Source organism: Bombina bombina, chromosome 11, assembly GCF_027579735.1.
Source record: "Bombina bombina isolate aBomBom1 chromosome 11, aBomBom1.pri, whole genome shotgun sequence".
Classification (NCBI taxonomy): Eukaryota; Metazoa; Chordata; class Amphibia; order Anura; family Bombinatoridae; genus Bombina; species Bombina bombina.
In genome coordinates this window covers 194,722,556-194,740,649 of record NC_069509.1, presented here as the reverse complement: position 1 = coordinate 194,740,649, position 18,094 = coordinate 194,722,556, and the positions used below count along the sequence as shown (strand labels likewise).

Genomic DNA, 18,094 nt, shown 5'->3' with positions numbered 1-18,094 from the left:
AATTTGAATAGGCAAGTTAAAGTCCCCCCCCCAATATAATTCTTGATTGGGACCATTGTGTGAGTAGGTGTGCTATGTGAGTCAGGAAGATGTCCTGCTTTTCGTTTGGGGCGTAAATGTTACAAAGCGTTATCTCTGTCCCTTGAATTGACCCCCTGACTATTAAGTATCTACCTTCCGCGTCTTTCAGTACCTCTTCTGTGTTGAAGTTTAGTGAGTGGTGTATTAGTATGGAGACCCCTCTTTTCTTGCTATCTGTTACCGAGTGAAAGTGTTGGGGGAACTGTCTAGACCAGTATTTAGGAATAATGGAGCTGGTGAAGTGCGTTTCCTGGAGGAAAATCAGATTTGCTTTTAGCCTATCATATTGGGTCATGGCTGATCTGCGTTTAACATCTGTGTTGAGACCCCTTACATTATGTGATATTAGGTGTATATGATTAGTCATTGTTATCTTACCCTGGTGTCGTCGCTATACATGCTCCTTCCTCCAAGAGTATCCTGAGATCCTAGACGTAGTTCTGTACCACCCCCCCGGCTCTGCTGACCCTGACCCTCCTTCTGGATAATAAGGCAATTGCAAACATAATTAGATATGGCGACATAATAACAAAAAAAAACAAAATTTAACTAGTGAGAAATTTGTAACTTTTAACCGGTAAATGCTATTCGCCATTTATCCGATTGTGAAACAAAACTTTGGTAATAAGAAAAAAAACAAAGAACAATTATCAATAAGCAATGCGAGACATCGCCTCATATCAACTGTACTATAATATACTGTATGATGAATTTCTACAACTGTAAAGAAAAGCAGGTTAAAGCATTATTTTGACTTGAACATATCATCAATAATGAACCTCAAAGCTTTGTGGAGACGTTAACTTATGTCTTACATGTTTAAGTAACCAACCTATGTGAGTCACTGTGACCCTTACTCCAAGGTTTTCATAATGTATTTGAAAGAAATATTGTGTCCAACAGTTCTTGGAGAAAAGGGAGTGATATCTATGTCCAGCTACCCTTTGTTGAAAGTTCCCTCATTGATGATGTAAGAGATGGGAGCTCGATATGGTTGTAACCATCTAATTTCCCCTTTGATATAAACAAAACTGAGCTTTGACATTCTTCTAAATTAGGGAAGAATTTTCCTCGTGTCAGCACCTCCTAGAGTGCTGTGAAAGCAGAGAGATGTATGATGAAAATCGATATTTCTCAGGTCTTGGTACCCCTCTGATACTCTGGACCATTTCTGATTCTGAATATGAGGAGTTTTGTGCTTCTTTTGTAGATCCTCTTCGGGGAATGTATTGGAGGGCATGTCAGGTACCTCCAGTCTGAGCCTCTTGCAGACATCTGGTATTTCTGATGGATCTTTGAGAGTGATATATCTGCCTTCAAACTGGATATGCAGGCCAAATGGGAAAGTCCACCTATAAATTATCTGATGTTTTCTCAGTAAAGAAGTCAGTGGTCTCAGTGTACCTCTCCTCTGTAGTGTGCGCAGGCACAAATCTTGGTAAAATTGAATAACATATCCCTGGAATTTGAAGGTTGGGTGTTTCCTTGCTGCAGATAATATTGCCTCTTTCTCAGGGAATCGAAACATCTTGATTATCACGTCCCTTGGTGGGGCGTCCTCTTTAGGTTTTGCTCTAAGTGATCTGTGGGCTCTCTCCATTTGGTGCTTCTCATCACCCGTTTCTCCCGTGATAGCTTGGAATAGTTGATGTAAATAGTTCTGTAATTCTGAAGAAGATACTGATTCTGGGATCCCTTTGATCCTCAAGTTGTTCCTCCGATTCCTGTTTTCAATATCTTCCAATTTATCTTCTATTTCAGTTATTACTTGTTGTTGGGAGTTAATTTGTTGGTTCAATGCAGAAATTTCTTCTGTGGTAGTATCTTCATGTTCCTCTAGCGAGGCTACAACAGAGGTTTATTTAAAGGGACATGATACCCAATATGTTGAAGCACTTGAAACTGATGCAGCATAGCTGTTAAATGCGGGCTAGAAATTATCACCTGAACATCTCTATGTAAAAAAGGAAGATATTTTACATCAGATTTCCTAAGTATTCACACCCCACTGTAAAGAGACTTTAAACAGCCAATCAGAATGCTAATCCCAGGACTTGATAGGGAGTGTGCATCTGTCACTTGCAGGCACAGTCATGTTATTTCCTATTTAGTTTAAAGGGACAGTCCACACCAGAATTGTTGTTGTTTTAAAAGATAGATAATCCCTTAATTACCCCTTCCCTAGTTTTGCATAACCAACACTGTTATAATAATATACTTTTAACCTCTGTGATTACCCTGTATCTAAGCCTCTGCAGACTGCTCCTTATCTCAGTTATATTAATATACTTTTTACCCTTGTGATTACCTTGTATATAAGCCTCTGCAAACTGCCTCTTATCTCAGTTATATTAATATACTTTTTACCTCTGTGATTACCCTGTATCTAAGCCTCTGCAGACTGCTCCTTATCTCAGTTATATTAATATACTCTTTACCTCTGTGATTACCTTGTATCTAAGGCTCTGCAGACTGTCCCTTATCTCAGTTATATTAATATACTTTTTACCCTTGTGATTACCTTGTATCTAAGCCTCTGCAGACTGCCCCTTATCTCAGTTATATTAATATACTTTTTACCCTTGTGATTACCTTGTATCTAAGCCTCTGCAGACTGCCCCTTATCTCAGTTATATTAATATACTTTTTACCCTTGTGATTACCTTGTATCTAAGCCTCTACAGACTGCTCCTTATTTCAGTTATATTAATATACTTTTAACCTCTGTGATTACCCTGTATCTAAGCCTCTGCAGACTGCTCCTTATCTCAGTTATATTAATATACTTTTTACCTCTGTGATTACCTTGTATCTAAGGCTCTGCAGACTGCCCCTTATCTCAGTTATATTAATATACTTTTTACCCTTGTGATTACCTTGTATATAAGCCTCTGCAGACTGCCCCTTATCTCAGTTATATTAATATACTTTTTACCTCTGTGATTACCCTGTATCTAAGCCTCTGCAGACTGCTCCTTATCTCAGTTATATTAATATACTTTTTACCTCTGTGATTACCTTGTATCTAAGGCTCTGCAGACTGCCCCTTATCTCAGTTATATTAATATACTTTTTACCCTTGTGATTACCTTGTATCTAAGCCTCTGCAGACTGCCCCTTATCTCAGTTATATTAATATACTTTTTACCCTTGTGATTACCCTGTATCTAAGCCTCTGCAGACGGCTCCTTATCTCAGTTATGTTAATATACTTTTTACCTATGTGATTACCTTGTATCTAAGCCTCTGCAGACTGCCCCTTATCTCAGTTATAATAATACACTTTTTACCTCTGTGATTACCCTGTATCTAAGTCTCTGCAGACTGCCCTCTTATTTCAGTTCTTTTGTCAGACAAGCATTCTAGCCAATCAGTGCTGACTCCTAGGTAACTTAACGTGCATGAGCTCAATGTTACCTATATGACACACATGAACTAATGCCCTCTAGTGGTAAAAATGCATTCAGATTAGAGGTGGCCAAGGTCTAAGAAATTAGCATATGAACCTCCTAGGTTTAGCTTTCAATTAAGAATACCAAATGAACAAAGCAAAATTGGTGATAAAAGTAAAATGGAAAGTTGTTTAAAATGACATGCCCTATTTGAATCATGAAAGTTTATTTTTTGACTTGACTGTCCCTTTAAGTAAGTTCTATGAAATCTCACGAGATAACAGCAAAGCAGACCATGACCTAAGCACTGCTGATTGGTTGTTTTTTTCTCCCTTCACATTTGTAGCTGGACAGCAGATGAAGTTTAACTGTTACCAGAGCACTTAATCTGGTGAGCTGAATAAATTGTTACATTTTCATGCCAGGTTTTTACAGTTATGCTGCAGCACTTTCAAGTGATTTTGCATATGAGTATTATGTCCCTTTAAAGCATTAGGGGAGATTTCAATGTGTTATTTTTTATGTCATCCAATAATGAGGGAACACAATCCCTGGATGCTTTTGCCACTTACAGATACACAAATGGTGGTCTTGGTGCCTCCTCTAGTTATTCTTGAGTTTTAGCGATCTAGTAATCGCCCTTATAACACCAGCAATAATCCTATATAGTAGATATATATGTAATGTGCAGGGTGACGGAAGAGGACACAGCAATATGCAGGTGGCAATGCAGTACACCCGGTTTATCACACACAGGGCACTTACCTGAAGGATTGGGAGGCGTTTCTCGTATTGTGTGAAGGACCTTCATATCCCTTATGTTGTGGATGTACAGAGATTCCTCTAGACATACTATCAGCCTCTGGTGGAAAATACTTCATTAGTTATCAGACATCGTACAAAAAAACTGATCTACTGCAAAAACCAGATCACACAGCACCTGGGTCCCCAGTTATTGCTACACCCTAAACATAGGAATGATTTGCCCTACGACCAATAACAACTCATACATCACTGCGCTAAATACTATGTTTGTGCATTCAGCAGTTTTGTTCACTGTCAAATGCGGAAGTAGTTAGTTATTTTCGGTATTGGGCTATTTTCGGAACTGAATATCCTCTTGTGCAAGTGAAACCCTACGAAATTTATGCTTACCTGATAAATGTATTTCTTTCTTGACACAGTGAGTCCACGGATCATCTCATTACTATTGGGGAATATCACTCCTGCCCAGCAGGAGGCGGCAAAGAGCACCACAGCAAAGCTGTTAAATACATAAAGTGGATGTGGTGTCCACTAATAACACAGCTATTTATAAGGAGATAGCTATTCAAGATATTTTTGATTTTGGCAATAGGCAAGATTTCTTTGATAAAGTATTTTCAAGAGAAGACAACATTGGAGAGGAGAGTGAAATTAAACACTATTTCAAAAGTTTACAACAATTATTAGTGACTGACTTAAGACTAATGTGGGACATTCTTGCCTTCAAAAAATACATCAAGTCACAAAGGATCCCTAGAGGATTGCGGATTAAGAAATACCCAACCTTTGAGTTTGAGGATTTGGCTGACATGGATGATTGGAACTCTGCTCTCACTGAGTGTTCTTTGAAACTGTTGAACATCTTGATAAGGGTTAAAGAAAAGAGTAAAAATACAACCAGATATTAAAAGGAGTTAAAACCCCTTAAAAATAACCCAAAATTTACCACACATAAGAAAAAAATGGATGAATTCATTGATAAAATAGATGATGAACAAGCATCAGTCAAGGGCAAGAAATTCAAGAGAGATAAAGAAGATTACGAACAAAACAGGGTAATACAACTGGGCAGCAGTGCGTCGCCAACAACGTGAAAATAAAAATAAATATTCAAAGAACTTTAATAAATCTCAACCACAACAAGGACATTTTAAATGGAATAAAATGGAAAATGTCCCAAAATCCATACTGAAAAAGAATCAAAAGAGAAAAGTTGTATTCAGCACATCTGAGGGAGAGTCCACAGAAGCTGAAAACTTTAATTCTAGTCTTCCTGCAAACTCTACCTCTTCCATTTCATCTTCTTCTCCTCCTCCTTCCTCTCTTTCCTATTCTTTTTTACAGGAAAGTTTGGGGGAAGAATCAGGGGACATACCGCCAGTGGCAAGACCACCCAACGCGAAAAAGAAGACGACGCAGATGGAGAAAGAAAAGACAAAGAAAAACAAAAGAACAAGGGACAACCTGTATTGTATAAATGTTTGGGATTTGCTCCCACAAACAAATTTTCTAGTTTCAACACTTTACTGGATGTGAATAAGTACGTCAGAAAATTAGCATTGAAAAGATTTTTTGCTCTAACCAAAGAAATTGATGATGAACTGGAACAATCAGAAAGTGTTGAAACTTAAAATGATCTCACCATGTCACATGTACAGTTTGCTGATGCCTGTACTTTAAATACACTTAAGTAATTGTATAGTGGTTACATTCCTAATGACACTCCTATTCCCTTAAAGAAACCACAAAAAACCAAGTCAGATTTTTATCCTATACAACTGTTCAGGATGACATACTGGCCTTAGAAACAGATAATGCTGACAATGTTGCACCTTTTAATCTGAAATATAAAGAACGCTTAGAGATCAAATCTTTACAAGACAATTGTGACATTGTGATAAAAAATTCGGATAAAGGTGGTAGCATTGTCATCATGGACAAAGATTATTATTTCCAGGAGGCATATAGGCAACTCTCTGATGCGAATACCTATCGCAAATTGTCTGTTAATCCAACACATCTATTCAAAAGAGAACACAATTAGTTCAAGAAGGCATAGCGCTGGGTATTTTTAACCACAAGGATCTGAATATATTGGTTCCTGAAAATCCAGTCATTCCCATTTTTTACCATGTACCGAAGGTACATAAAGATTGTGAGCATCCCCCAGGTAGACCCATAGTCTCTGGCATTGGTTACCTATTCAAGCCTATGGGAGCATGGCTTGATACCATCTTACAACCTATTGCCAGAAGACAGCTGCGCTACCTGGAGGACAGCTCACACCATCTTAAGAGTCTAGAACACATTGAATGGCATAATAAATTTTCATGGATTGTGGTTAACATTTTCTCTGTATACTTGCATTCCGCAATTACATTTCCTCTCTGTATACTTGCATTCCGCAATTACATTTCCTCTCTGTATACTTGCATTCCGCAATTTTTAGGGGTGGAGATCATTGAACATTTTTTAGAGAGAGATTTGAGTCTAGATAATATCCATAAGCATTACATAGGGGACATTTTGAGATATCTTCTCTCACATAACTTCTGTTTGACCAAGAATTTTACCAACAAATTTGTGGCACGGTGATGGGGGCAAAGTTTGCCCCATCGTTTGCCAATTTGTTTGTAGCTTGGTGGGAGCGCACATACCTATATAATTCTACGAATTTCTGGTGCAAGGACAATATTCTGTTTGTCCGCTATATAGATGACCTTCTCTTTATAGTTAATAAATGGATCAATGATTCTTCATTTCAAGATTTTATGTACTATTTGAATGATAACCCCTTAGTTTTAAAATTTACAGGAGAATATAGTAAGACCGAGGTAATTTTTTTTTATTTAACTTTGCAAATCCAAGAGAACCACATATGCACTAAGAAATACAGAAAACCCACGGCCGGAAACACTATTTTGCACGCCACTATTAAAAACATCCCAAGCACCTTGTACAAGCAATACCTAGGGGGCAATTCATCAGACTTAGGAGAGACCTCAGTCATGAGGTCTCTCATCAACAGTCCATACAATTGGAAAATAGACTAATAGAAAGGGGATAAAAGCAAAATATTTTGGAAAAGTGCCGTAAAGAAGTAAAAACGTCTTATATAAGTACAGAAAAATGACTTCACAGAATGTGTGGTCTTTACTACGGCTTACTCTTCCCAATATGAAAAAATATATTAAAACAACACATACATTTTCTATCAGGTGATAACATCTTAAAACCATTTGTAAAAAATTGCCGTTTTGTGTCAAAGAAACCCAAGACTCTGGCACAAACTTTGTCACCTAGTATGGTCAAAAGAAACCATAAAATTGTAATGGAATCCAGGTGGCTAACACACATAGGTAATTTTAAATGTGGCAGCAGAAATTGTCACACATTTGCCTCTATTTTTCAAGGTCACTCTTTTACATCTACTGTTACCCACCAAGTTTTTGATATTGGCTTCTATGCAAGCTGCAGTACCCAATGGGTAGTTTACCTGCTAACCTGCGGCCTGTGTAAGAGTCAATATGTAGGTCAAACTTCTAGAGAGCTTAGAAAAAGAGTAGTATTTACGACACAATGGCAACGTGATCTAAACATCCAATTAGAAGAGAAAGAGTGGCAGATAATTTATACCAACACTCGCAGGTCATCCACCTCCACAAGAATCATTGAAATGAATTTCAAGGTTCTCATGCGTTGGTACTTAACACCACACAGATTACACAAGATATATCCTTCCTCAACGGCGCGATGCTGGAGAGGATGTGGAAAAACAGGAACCATAGCCCACATATGATGGCAATGCCCCAACATATCCATATTTTGGAGTTCGGTAGAGAGAATATTACGATACATAACGGGAGAAAATTTCACACTTACCCTGAAATAGTGCTATTAAACCAAACTCCAGTAATCCAATGCAAACTGCGCACCATACTGACAAGAATATGCATAAACAGAGCAAAATCACTGATTGCACAACACTGGAATTCTGTAGTAATTCCAACAACTCAACAATGGCTCTCAAGGGTGTCAGAAACCATTCCTATGGAACAATATGGGTATTACAAACGAAACCAACTGAATGTATTCTTAGACGTTAAGTTTTACTGGGAAACACTCTTGCACACACTAGAAAACCCACCATGAGACAAAAAGAAAAATTGTCGCTTAGTAAGGGTCTTACCTCCACTTTAACACATGCACACTTCTTAGAACCAGAACGCGGAATGGACTCCGCAAATACAGCACATAAAAGATAGGCTCAGACTCATCACAACTCAATATAAGTATTTCCAGCGGTTGTTATTTAAGTTAATAAGTTTATTTAAGTTAATAAGTTTGTTAGATTATTCACTCCAGGCGTGAGTACGATGTTTAACCTAACTCCTTCAAGCCACAAGAACTCTTTACATCCCCCTAGAGGGGAGACATTAACTGGACTTGTTTGTACCAGGAGTTAACCTTCAGAATTTTGGATTATGGACATTACTTCAATTAGGGCAGTTACTTCAATAAGGGCAGTTTTGCTCCCAAGGGAATAACAAATGTTTTCAAACTGTACCCACTGTACTATGTCATACTCTTGAACTATGCCTTTATACTTGTTTACTTATGACTGGAAAATTAATAAAAATTATTAAAAAAAAATAAAAAAATATTTGTTAAGTTTACTAGACTTCTTAGGATTGACTACGACAGTAGTGTCGGAGTCGTCCAATGTAGCAAAAACCTCCTTAAAGGGACACTGTACCCAAAATTTTTCTTTCGTGATTCAGATTGATCATGAAATTTTAAGCAACTTTCTAATTTACTCCTATTATCAAATTTTCTTCATTCTCTTGGTATCTTTATTTGAAATGCAAGAATGTAAGTTTAGATGCCGGCCCATTTTTGGTGAACAACCTGGGTTGTCCTTGCTGATTGGTGGATAAATTCATCCACCAATAAAAAAGTGCAGTCCAGAGTACTGAAACCAAAAAAAAGCTTAGATGCCATCTTTTTCAAATAATGATAGCAAGAGAACGAAGAAAAAATTATAATAGGAGTAAATTAGAAAGTTGCTTAAAATTGCATGCTCTTTCTAAATTACAAAAGAAAAAAATTGGGTACAGTGTCCCTTTAAGTAACAAACTGAGGTGTTCCAGCTTAAACCTGAAGGATACAACTTCAGCATCAGAAGAAGGAATTACACTGAGTCTGAGATTTCACCCTCAGATGCTACCGAAGTATCTTCCTCCTCAGATTTCTGGGAGGGAACATTTGGAATATCCACGACTGTGTCAGAACCTTACTCACTGATTCTTTACATTTCCTCTTGCACTTTCCCTGCAGCATGGGAAAATCAGACAACGCATCAGATACCGCTGAGGACATGAGGGAAGCGATGTCTTGCAAAGTCACTCCAAGTGGAGCTTGAGAGGAAGCGCAGGGCACTGCATGTGTGGACGATAGCATTTGGGACACATGAGGAGAAAGCTGCGGCATATCTTAAACATTGTCAGAAGACAGCATCCGCCTTAGACAATGTTGGCTCAGAAAAAAGTCTATCCCTGTAATTTAAAGTTCTCTTAGTACATGAGGAACAGAAAGGGATAGGTGGTTCCACGTTAGCATCAAAACATAAAGAACAAGAAACATTTTGTATGGCCTCTTAGTCCATCTTTACTCACAACTGATCAAATTAGAATAAATAAAACTGATAATTTAGGTTGACAATAACACACCAGAAAAAAAATAGACAGTCACAAATACTCCGGACAACCTCTACACCTCAGCCTAGCTTTGCTGAGGTGCCTACCTTCCTTGCTGCCACCAGAGTGAATACTCTTAGCAATGTAGCCTGTTAGCAGAAGTTCGGACTCAACCTATGCAATGATTTTGTCAGATCTGAGGCTGCTCTTCCGCTTCACCTTAGCACAGCGTACAAGACTGTAATACTGCTGTTCCGTAACACCGGAAGTGAAGGGGAAAAGGCGCGCAACAGAAACTGTTGCCTCAGCTAGCTCCACCCATCGTGGGCGTATCAAAAAATTAACCTCACGGTCGGCAAAATGTCTGAGTAAGTGAAACACACACCACACATTAAGCCACAATCTCCTCTTCCCCAGTGCCTGCCATTACTGCCATCTATAACATAATCCCCTAATTCCATAGGAGAATGTCAAAACTTCCTTGCTCTTAACGTAGGCAAAGAGAATGACTGGGGTTGGAGGGAAGGGAGGTGATATTTAACAGCTTTGCTGTGGTGCTCTTTGCCGCCTCCTGCTGGACAGGAGTGATATTCCCCAATAGTAATTAGATGATATGTGGACTCACCATGTCATTAGAAAGAAATCTGGTTATGCACAGAACTTATGTTTCACTTGCACACGAGGATATTCAGCTCTAAAAAGAGCTGAATACCGAAAATAGCCGCCTACTTGCACATATGACAGTGAACAAAACTGCTGAATGCACATATCTACTAAATAGACAAAGAGTTTGTGCTGCTATGGGTCTGGAGCATTGTATCCAGTCGGTCATGATAGTCTACTTGAAACTGTGTAATGTTTAAAAAGATGGATAATCCCTTTATTATCCATTCCCCAGTTTTGCATGACCAACATGGCAATATTAATACACGTATTACCTCTGTGATTACTTTGTATCTAAGCCTCTGCAGACTGCCCCCTTATCTCAGTGCTTTTTACAAACATGCATTTTAGCCAATCAGTGCTGGTTCATGCATAACCTCACAGAGTTAGCACAGTGTTATCTATATGGCACACTTGAATGAGCAGTGTCTAGCTGTGAAAAGTTAATAAAATGTACTGAGATAAGAGGCGGCCTGCAGAGGCTTAGAGGTTTACAGGTTATAAAGAATATTAATATAACAATGATGGTTATGCAAAGCTAGGGAATTGGTAGTAAAGGCATTATCTATCTTTTTAAACAATAAAAAAACAAGTAGATTGTCCATTTAATTATGAACAAGTGCAGAGAGATATAATGCAACAAATGAAAAATGGCATACAATAGCTGCTTGTAAAACAGAGGACTATGAACATTCAGAAAATAATTGTAGTAAGTAATTGTGTGTGGACAGATAGATAACAGCAAGCGATAGTTACAGAACAGACCTAGAGACAGGCGCAGGGCCGAGACAGGCGCAGGGCCGAGACAGGCGCAGGGCCGAGACAGGCGCAGGGCCGAGACAGGCGCAGGGCCGAGACAGGCGCAGGGCCGAGACAGGCGCAGGGCCGAGACAGGCGCAGGGCCGAGACAGGCGCAGGGCCGAGACAGGCGCAGGGCCGAGACAGGCGCAGGGCCGAGACAGGCGCAGGGCCGAGACAGGCGCAGGGCCGAGACAGGCGCAGGGCCGAGACAGGCGCAGGGCCGAGACAGGCGCAGGGCCGAGACAGGCGCAGGGCCGAGACAGGCGCAGGGCCGAGACAGGCGCAGGGCCGAGACAGGCGCAGGGCCGAGACAGGCGCAGGGCCGAGACAGGCGCAGGGCCGAGACAGGCGCAGGGCCGAGACAGGCGCAGGGCCGAGACAGGCGCAGGGCCGAGACAGGCGCAGGGCCGAGACAGGCGCAGGGCCGAGACAGGCGCAGGGCCGAGACAGGCGCAGGGCCGAGACAGGCGCAGGGCCGAGACAGGCGCAGGGCCGAGACAGGCGCAGGGCCGAGACAGGCGCAGGGCCGAGACAGGCGCAGGGCCGAGACAGGCGCAGGGCCGAGACAGGCGCAGGGCCGAGACAGGCGCAGGGCCGAGACAGGCGCAGGGCCGAGACAGGCGCAGGGCCGAGACAGGCGCAGGGCCGAGACAGGCGCAGGGCCGAGACAGGCGCAGGGCCGAGACAGGCGCAGGGCCGAGACAGGCGCAGGGCCGAGACAGGCGCAGGGCCGAGACAGGCGCAGGGCCGAGACAGGCGCAGGGCCGAGACAGGCGCAGGGCCGAGACAGGCGCAGGGCCGAGACAGGCGCAGGGCCGAGACAGGCGCAGGGCCGAGACAGGCGCAGGGCCGAGACAGGCGCAGGGCCGAGACAGGCGCAGGGCCGAGACAGGCGCAGGGCCGAGACAGGCGCAGGGCCGAGACAGGCGCAGGGCCGAGACAGGCGCAGGGCCGAGACAGGCGCAGGGCCGAGACAGGCGCAGGGCCGAGACAGGCGCAGGGCCGAGACAGGCGCAGGGCCGAGACAGGCGCAGGGCCGAGACAGGCGCAGGGCCGAGACAGGCGCAGGGCCGAGACAGGCGCAGGGCCGAGACAGGCGCAGGGCCGAGACAGGCGCAGGGCCGAGACAGGCGCAGGGCCGAGACAGGCGCAGGGCCGAGACAGGCGCAGGGCCGAGACAGGCGCAGGGCCGAGACAGGCGCAGGGCCGAGACAGGCGCAGGGCCGAGACAGGCGCAGGGCCGAGACAGGCGCAGGGCCGAGACAGGCGCAGGGCCGAGACAGGCGCAGGGCCGAGACAGGCGCAGGGCCGAGACAGGCGCAGGGCCGAGACAGGCGCAGGGCCGAGACAGGCGCAGGGCCGAGACAGGCGCAGGGCCGAGACAGGCGCAGGGCCGAGACAGGCGCAGGGCCGAGACAGGCGCAGGGCCGAGACAGGCGCAGGGCCGAGACAGGCGCAGGGCCGAGACAGGCGCAGGGCCGAGACAGGCGCAGGGCCGAGACAGGCGCAGGGCCGAGACAGGCGCAGGGCCGAGACAGGCGCAGGGCCGAGACAGGCGCAGGGCCGAGACAGGCGCAGGGCCGAGACAGACGCAGGGCCGAGACAGACGCAGGGCCGAGACAGACGCAGGGCCGAGACAGACGCAGGGCCGAGACAGACGCAGGGCCGAGACAGACGCAGGGCCGAGACAGACGCAGGGCCGAGACAGACGCAGGGCCGAGACAGACGCAGGGCCGAGACAGACGCAGGGCCGAGACAGACGCAGGGCCGAGACAGACGCAGGGCCGAGACAGACGCAGGGCCGAGACAGACGCAGGGCCGAGACAGACGCAGGGCCGAGACAGACGCAGGGCCGAGACAGACGCAGGGCCGAGACAGACGCAGGGCCGAGACAGACGCAGGGCCGAGACAGACGCAGGGCCGAGACAGACGCAGGGCCGAGACAGACGCAGGGCCGAGACAGACGCAGGGCCGAGACAGACGCAGGGCCGAGACAGACGCAGAGCCGAGACAGACGCAGAGCCAAGACCGATACAGGATACAAAGGAATAGAAAGACACACACACACATTAACTACTGAGGGCCCCACAGGGACCCGGCCTCACTTGTCTGTTCAGTTTCACAGCCAGTATAGTGTTGGAGTAGCTGTAGTTACAGATCTCGGTCCCCTTTTTGAAGTGACAAACTTTAAGCTTGCGCGGGGCTTTAAGGCTGACGATAGCAACCAGACTGCTGGAGAAGAGCCGTTCCACAATGCAAACATCTTCTGTGTCAGCTGGGGAGAGACAAACCATAGACACACGTCACATGCTGAAGTAGTAACCTTTATAAACTGTTTAAATCCCACTCTACCTATATTCACTCTATCAAACCCTTTACTGCCCGACACTAGAGCTGCGTGTGTGCCCGACACTAGAGCTGCGTGTGTGCCCGACACTAGAGCTGCGTGTGTGCCCGACACTAGAGCTGCGTGTGTGCCCGACACTAGAGCTGCGTGTGTGCCCGACACTAGAGCTGCGTGTGTGCCCGACACTAGAGCTGCGTGTGTGCCCGACACTAGAGCTGCGTGTGTGCCCGACACTAGAGCTGCGTGTGTGCCCGACACTAGAGCTGCGTGTGTGCCCGACACTAGAGCTGCGTGTGTGCCCGACACTAGAGCTGCGTGTGTGCCCGACACTAGAGCTGCGTGTGTGCCCGACACTAGAGCTGCGTGTGTGCCCGACACTAGAGCTGCGTGTGTGCCCGACACTAGAGCTGCGTGTGTGCCCGACACTAGAGCTGCGTGTGTGCCCGACACTAGAGCTGCGTGTGTGCCCGACACTAGAGCTGCGTGTGTGCCCGACACTAGAGCTGCGTGTGTGCCCGACACTAGAGCTGCGTGTGTGCCCGACACTAGAGCTGCGTGTGTGCCCGACACTAGAGCTGCGTGTGTGCCCGACACTAGAGCTGCGTGTGTGCCTGACACTAGAGCTGCGTGTGTGCCTGACACTAGAGCTGCGTGTGTGCCTGACACTAGAGCTGCGTGTGTGCCTGACACTAGAGCTGCGTGTGTGCCTGACACTAGAGCTGCGTGTGTGCCTGACACTAGAGCTGCGTGTGTGCCTGACACTAGAGCTGCGTGTGTGCCTGACACTAGAGCTGCGTGTGTGCCTGACACTAGAGCTGCGTGTGTGCCTGACACGTAATACCAGCTCTCTCTAGAGTCGCTGTGCTTTTTACACGTAATATCAGCTCTCTCTAGAGTCGCTGTGCTTTTTACACGTAATATCAGCTCTCTCTATAATCGCTGTGCTTTTTACACGTAATATCAGCTCTCTCTAGAGTCGCTGTGCTTTTTACACGTAATATCAGCTTGGTCTATAATCGCTGTGCTTTTTACACGTAATATCAGCTCTCTCTAGAATCGCTGTGATTTATACACGTAATATCAACTCTCTCTACAATCGCTGTGTTTTCTACACGTAATATCAACTCTCTCTACAATCGCTGTGTTTTCTACACGTAATATCAACTCTCTCTAGAATCGCTGTGTTTTCTACACGTAATATCAACTCTCTCTAGAATCGCTGTGCTTTTTACACGCAATATCGACTCTCTCTACAATAGCTGTGATTTATACACGCAATATCGACTCTCTCTACAATCGCTGTGATTTATACACGTAATATCAACTCTCTCTACAATCGCTGTGATTTATACACGTAATATCAACTCTCTCTACAATCGCTGTGTTTTCTACACGTAATATCAACTCTCTCTAGAATCGCTGTGCTTTTTACACGTAATATCAACTCTCTCTACAATCGCTGTGATTTATACAAGTAAAATCAACTCTCTACAATCGCTGTGATTTATACACGTAAAATCAACTCTCTACAATCGCTGTGCTTTTTACACGTAAAATCAACTCTCTCTACAATCGCTGTGTTTTCTACACGTAATATCAACTCTCTCTACAATCGCTGTGCTTTTTACACGTAATATCAGCTTGGTCTATAATCGCTGTGCTTATTACACGTAATATCAGTTCTCTCTAGAGTCGCTGTGCTTTTTACACGTAATATCAACTCTCTCTACAATCGCTGTGTTTTCTACACGTAATATCAACTCTCTCTAGAATCGCTGTGCTTTTTACACGCAATATCGACTCTCTCTACAATCGCTGTGATTTATACACGCAATATCGACTCTCTCTACAATCGCTGTGCTTTTTACACGTAATATCAACTCTCTCTACAATCGCTGTGATTTATACACGTAAAATCAACTCTCTACAATCGCTGTGATTTATACACGTAAAATCAACTCTCTACAATCGCTGTGCTTTTTACACGTAAAATCAACTCTCTCTACAATCGCTGTGTTTTCTACACGTAATATCAACTCTCTCTACAATCGCTGTGCTTTTTACACGTAATATCAGCTTGCTCTAGAGTCACTGTGCTTTTTACACGTAATATCAGCTCTCTCTAGAGTCACTGTGCTTTTTACACGTAATATCAGCTCTCTCTAGAGTCGCTGTGCTTTTTACACGTAATATCAGCTCTCTCTAGAGTCACTGTGCTTTTTACACGTAATATCAGCTTGCTCTAGAGTCGTTGTGCTTTTTACACGTAATATCAACTCTCTCTAGAATCGCTGTGCTTTTTACACGTAATATCAACTCTCTCTACAATCGCTGTGTTTTCTACACGTAATATCAACTCTCTCTAGAATCGCTGTGCTTTTTACACGTAATATCAACTCTCTCTACAATCGCTGTGTTTTCTACACGTAATATCAACTCTCTCTACAATCGCTGTGCTTTTTACACGTAATATCAACTCTCTCTAGAATCGCTGTGCTTTTTACACGTAATATCAACTCTCTCTACAATCGCTGTTTTTTACACGTAATATCAACTCTCTCTACAATCGCTGTTTTTTACACGTAATATCAACTCTCTCTACAATCGCTGTTTTTTACACGTAATATCAACTCTCTCTACAATCGCTGTGATTTATACACGTAATATCAACTCTCTCTACAATCGCTGTGTTTTCTACACGTAAAATCAACTCTCTCTATAATCGCTGTGCTTTTTTACACGTAATATCAACTCTCTCTACAATCGCTGTTTTTTACACGTAATATCAACTCTCTACAATCGCTGTGTTTTCTACACGTAAAATCAACTCTCTCTAGAATCCCTGTGCTTTTTACACGTAATATCCGCTCTCTCTACAATCGCTGTTTTTTACATGTAAAATCAACTCTCTCTACAATCGCTGTGCTTTTTTACACGTAAAATCAACTCTCTCTAGAATCGCTGTGCTTTTTACACGTAATATCAACTCTCTCTACAATCGCTGTTTTTTACACGTAATATCAGCTCTCTCTACAATCGCTGTTTTTTACACGTAATATCAACTCTCTCTACAATCGCTGTTTTTTACACGTAATATCAACTCTCTCTACAATCGCTGTTTTTTACACGTAATATCAACTCTCTCTACAATCGCTGTGATTTATACACGTAAAATCAACTCTCTCTACAATCGCTGTGATTTATACACGTAAAATTAACTCTCTAGAATCGCTGTGCTTTTTACACATAAAATCAACTCTCTCTACAATCGCTGTGCTTTTTACACGTAATATCAGCTTGGTCTATAATCACTGTGCTTTTTACACGTAATATCAGTTCTCTCTAGAGTCGCTATGCTTTTTACACGTAATATCAGCTCTCTCTAGAGTCGCTGTGCTTTTTACACGTAATATCCGCTCTCTCTAGAGTCGCTGTGCTTTTTACACGTAATATCAGCTTGCTCTAGAATCACTGTGCTTTTAACACGTAATATCAGCTTGCTCTAGAGTCGCTGTGCTTTTTACACGTAATAACTCTCTCTAGAATCCCTGTGCTTTTTACACGTAATATCCGCTCTCTCTAGAATCACTGTGCTTTTTACACGTAATATCAACTCTCTCTAGAATCACTGTGCTTTTTACACGTAATATCAACTCTCTCTAGAATCACTGTGCTTTTTACACATAATATCAACTCTCTCTAGAATCGCTGTGCTTTTTAAACGTAAGATCAGCTTGCTCTAGAATCGATGTGCTTTTCACACGTAATATAAACTCTCTAGAATCGCTGTGCTTTTTACACGTAATATCAACTCTCTACAATCGCTGTGATTTTTACACGTAATATCAGCTTGGTCTAGAATCGCTGTGCTTTTTACACGTAATATCAGCTCTCTCTAGAATTGCTGTGCTTTTTACACGTAATATCAGCTTGGTCTAGAATCGCTGTGCTTTTTACACGTAATATCAGCTCTTTCTACAATTGCTGTGCTTTTTACACGTAATATCAGCTTGGTCTAGAATCGCTGTGCTTTTTACACGCAATATCGACTCTCTCTACAATAGCTGTGATTTATACACGTAAAATCAACTCTCTCTACAATCGCTGTGTTTTCTACACGTAATATCAACTCTCTCTACAATCGCTGTGTTTTCTACACGTAATATCAACTCTCTCTAGAATCGCTGTGCTTTTTACACGCAATATCGACTCTCTCTACAATAGCTGTGATTTATACACGCAATATCGACTCTCTCTACAATCGCTGTGATTTATACACGTAATATCAACTCTCTCTATAATCGCTGTGTTTTCTACACGTAATATCAACTCTCTCTAGAATCGCTGTG

General features: G+C 43.4%; 1 protein-coding gene across 1 annotated transcript in view; it reads right to left on the bottom strand.

Annotated features, from left to right (window-relative positions):
* The window catches only part of WIPI2 (WD repeat domain, phosphoinositide interacting 2), a 95,677-nt gene that overhangs the window by 45,596 nt on the left and 31,987 nt on the right, over positions 1-18,094 (bottom strand). Inside the window, exons 3-4 of the mRNA XM_053694525.1 lie at positions 13,504-13,673; positions 4,239-4,335 (exon numbers count right to left, since the gene is read on the bottom strand). Coding sequence (XP_053550500.1) covers positions 4,239-4,335; positions 13,504-13,673 — 267 coding nt within the window. The remainder of the gene's footprint in view (positions 1-4,238; positions 4,336-13,503; positions 13,674-18,094) is intronic.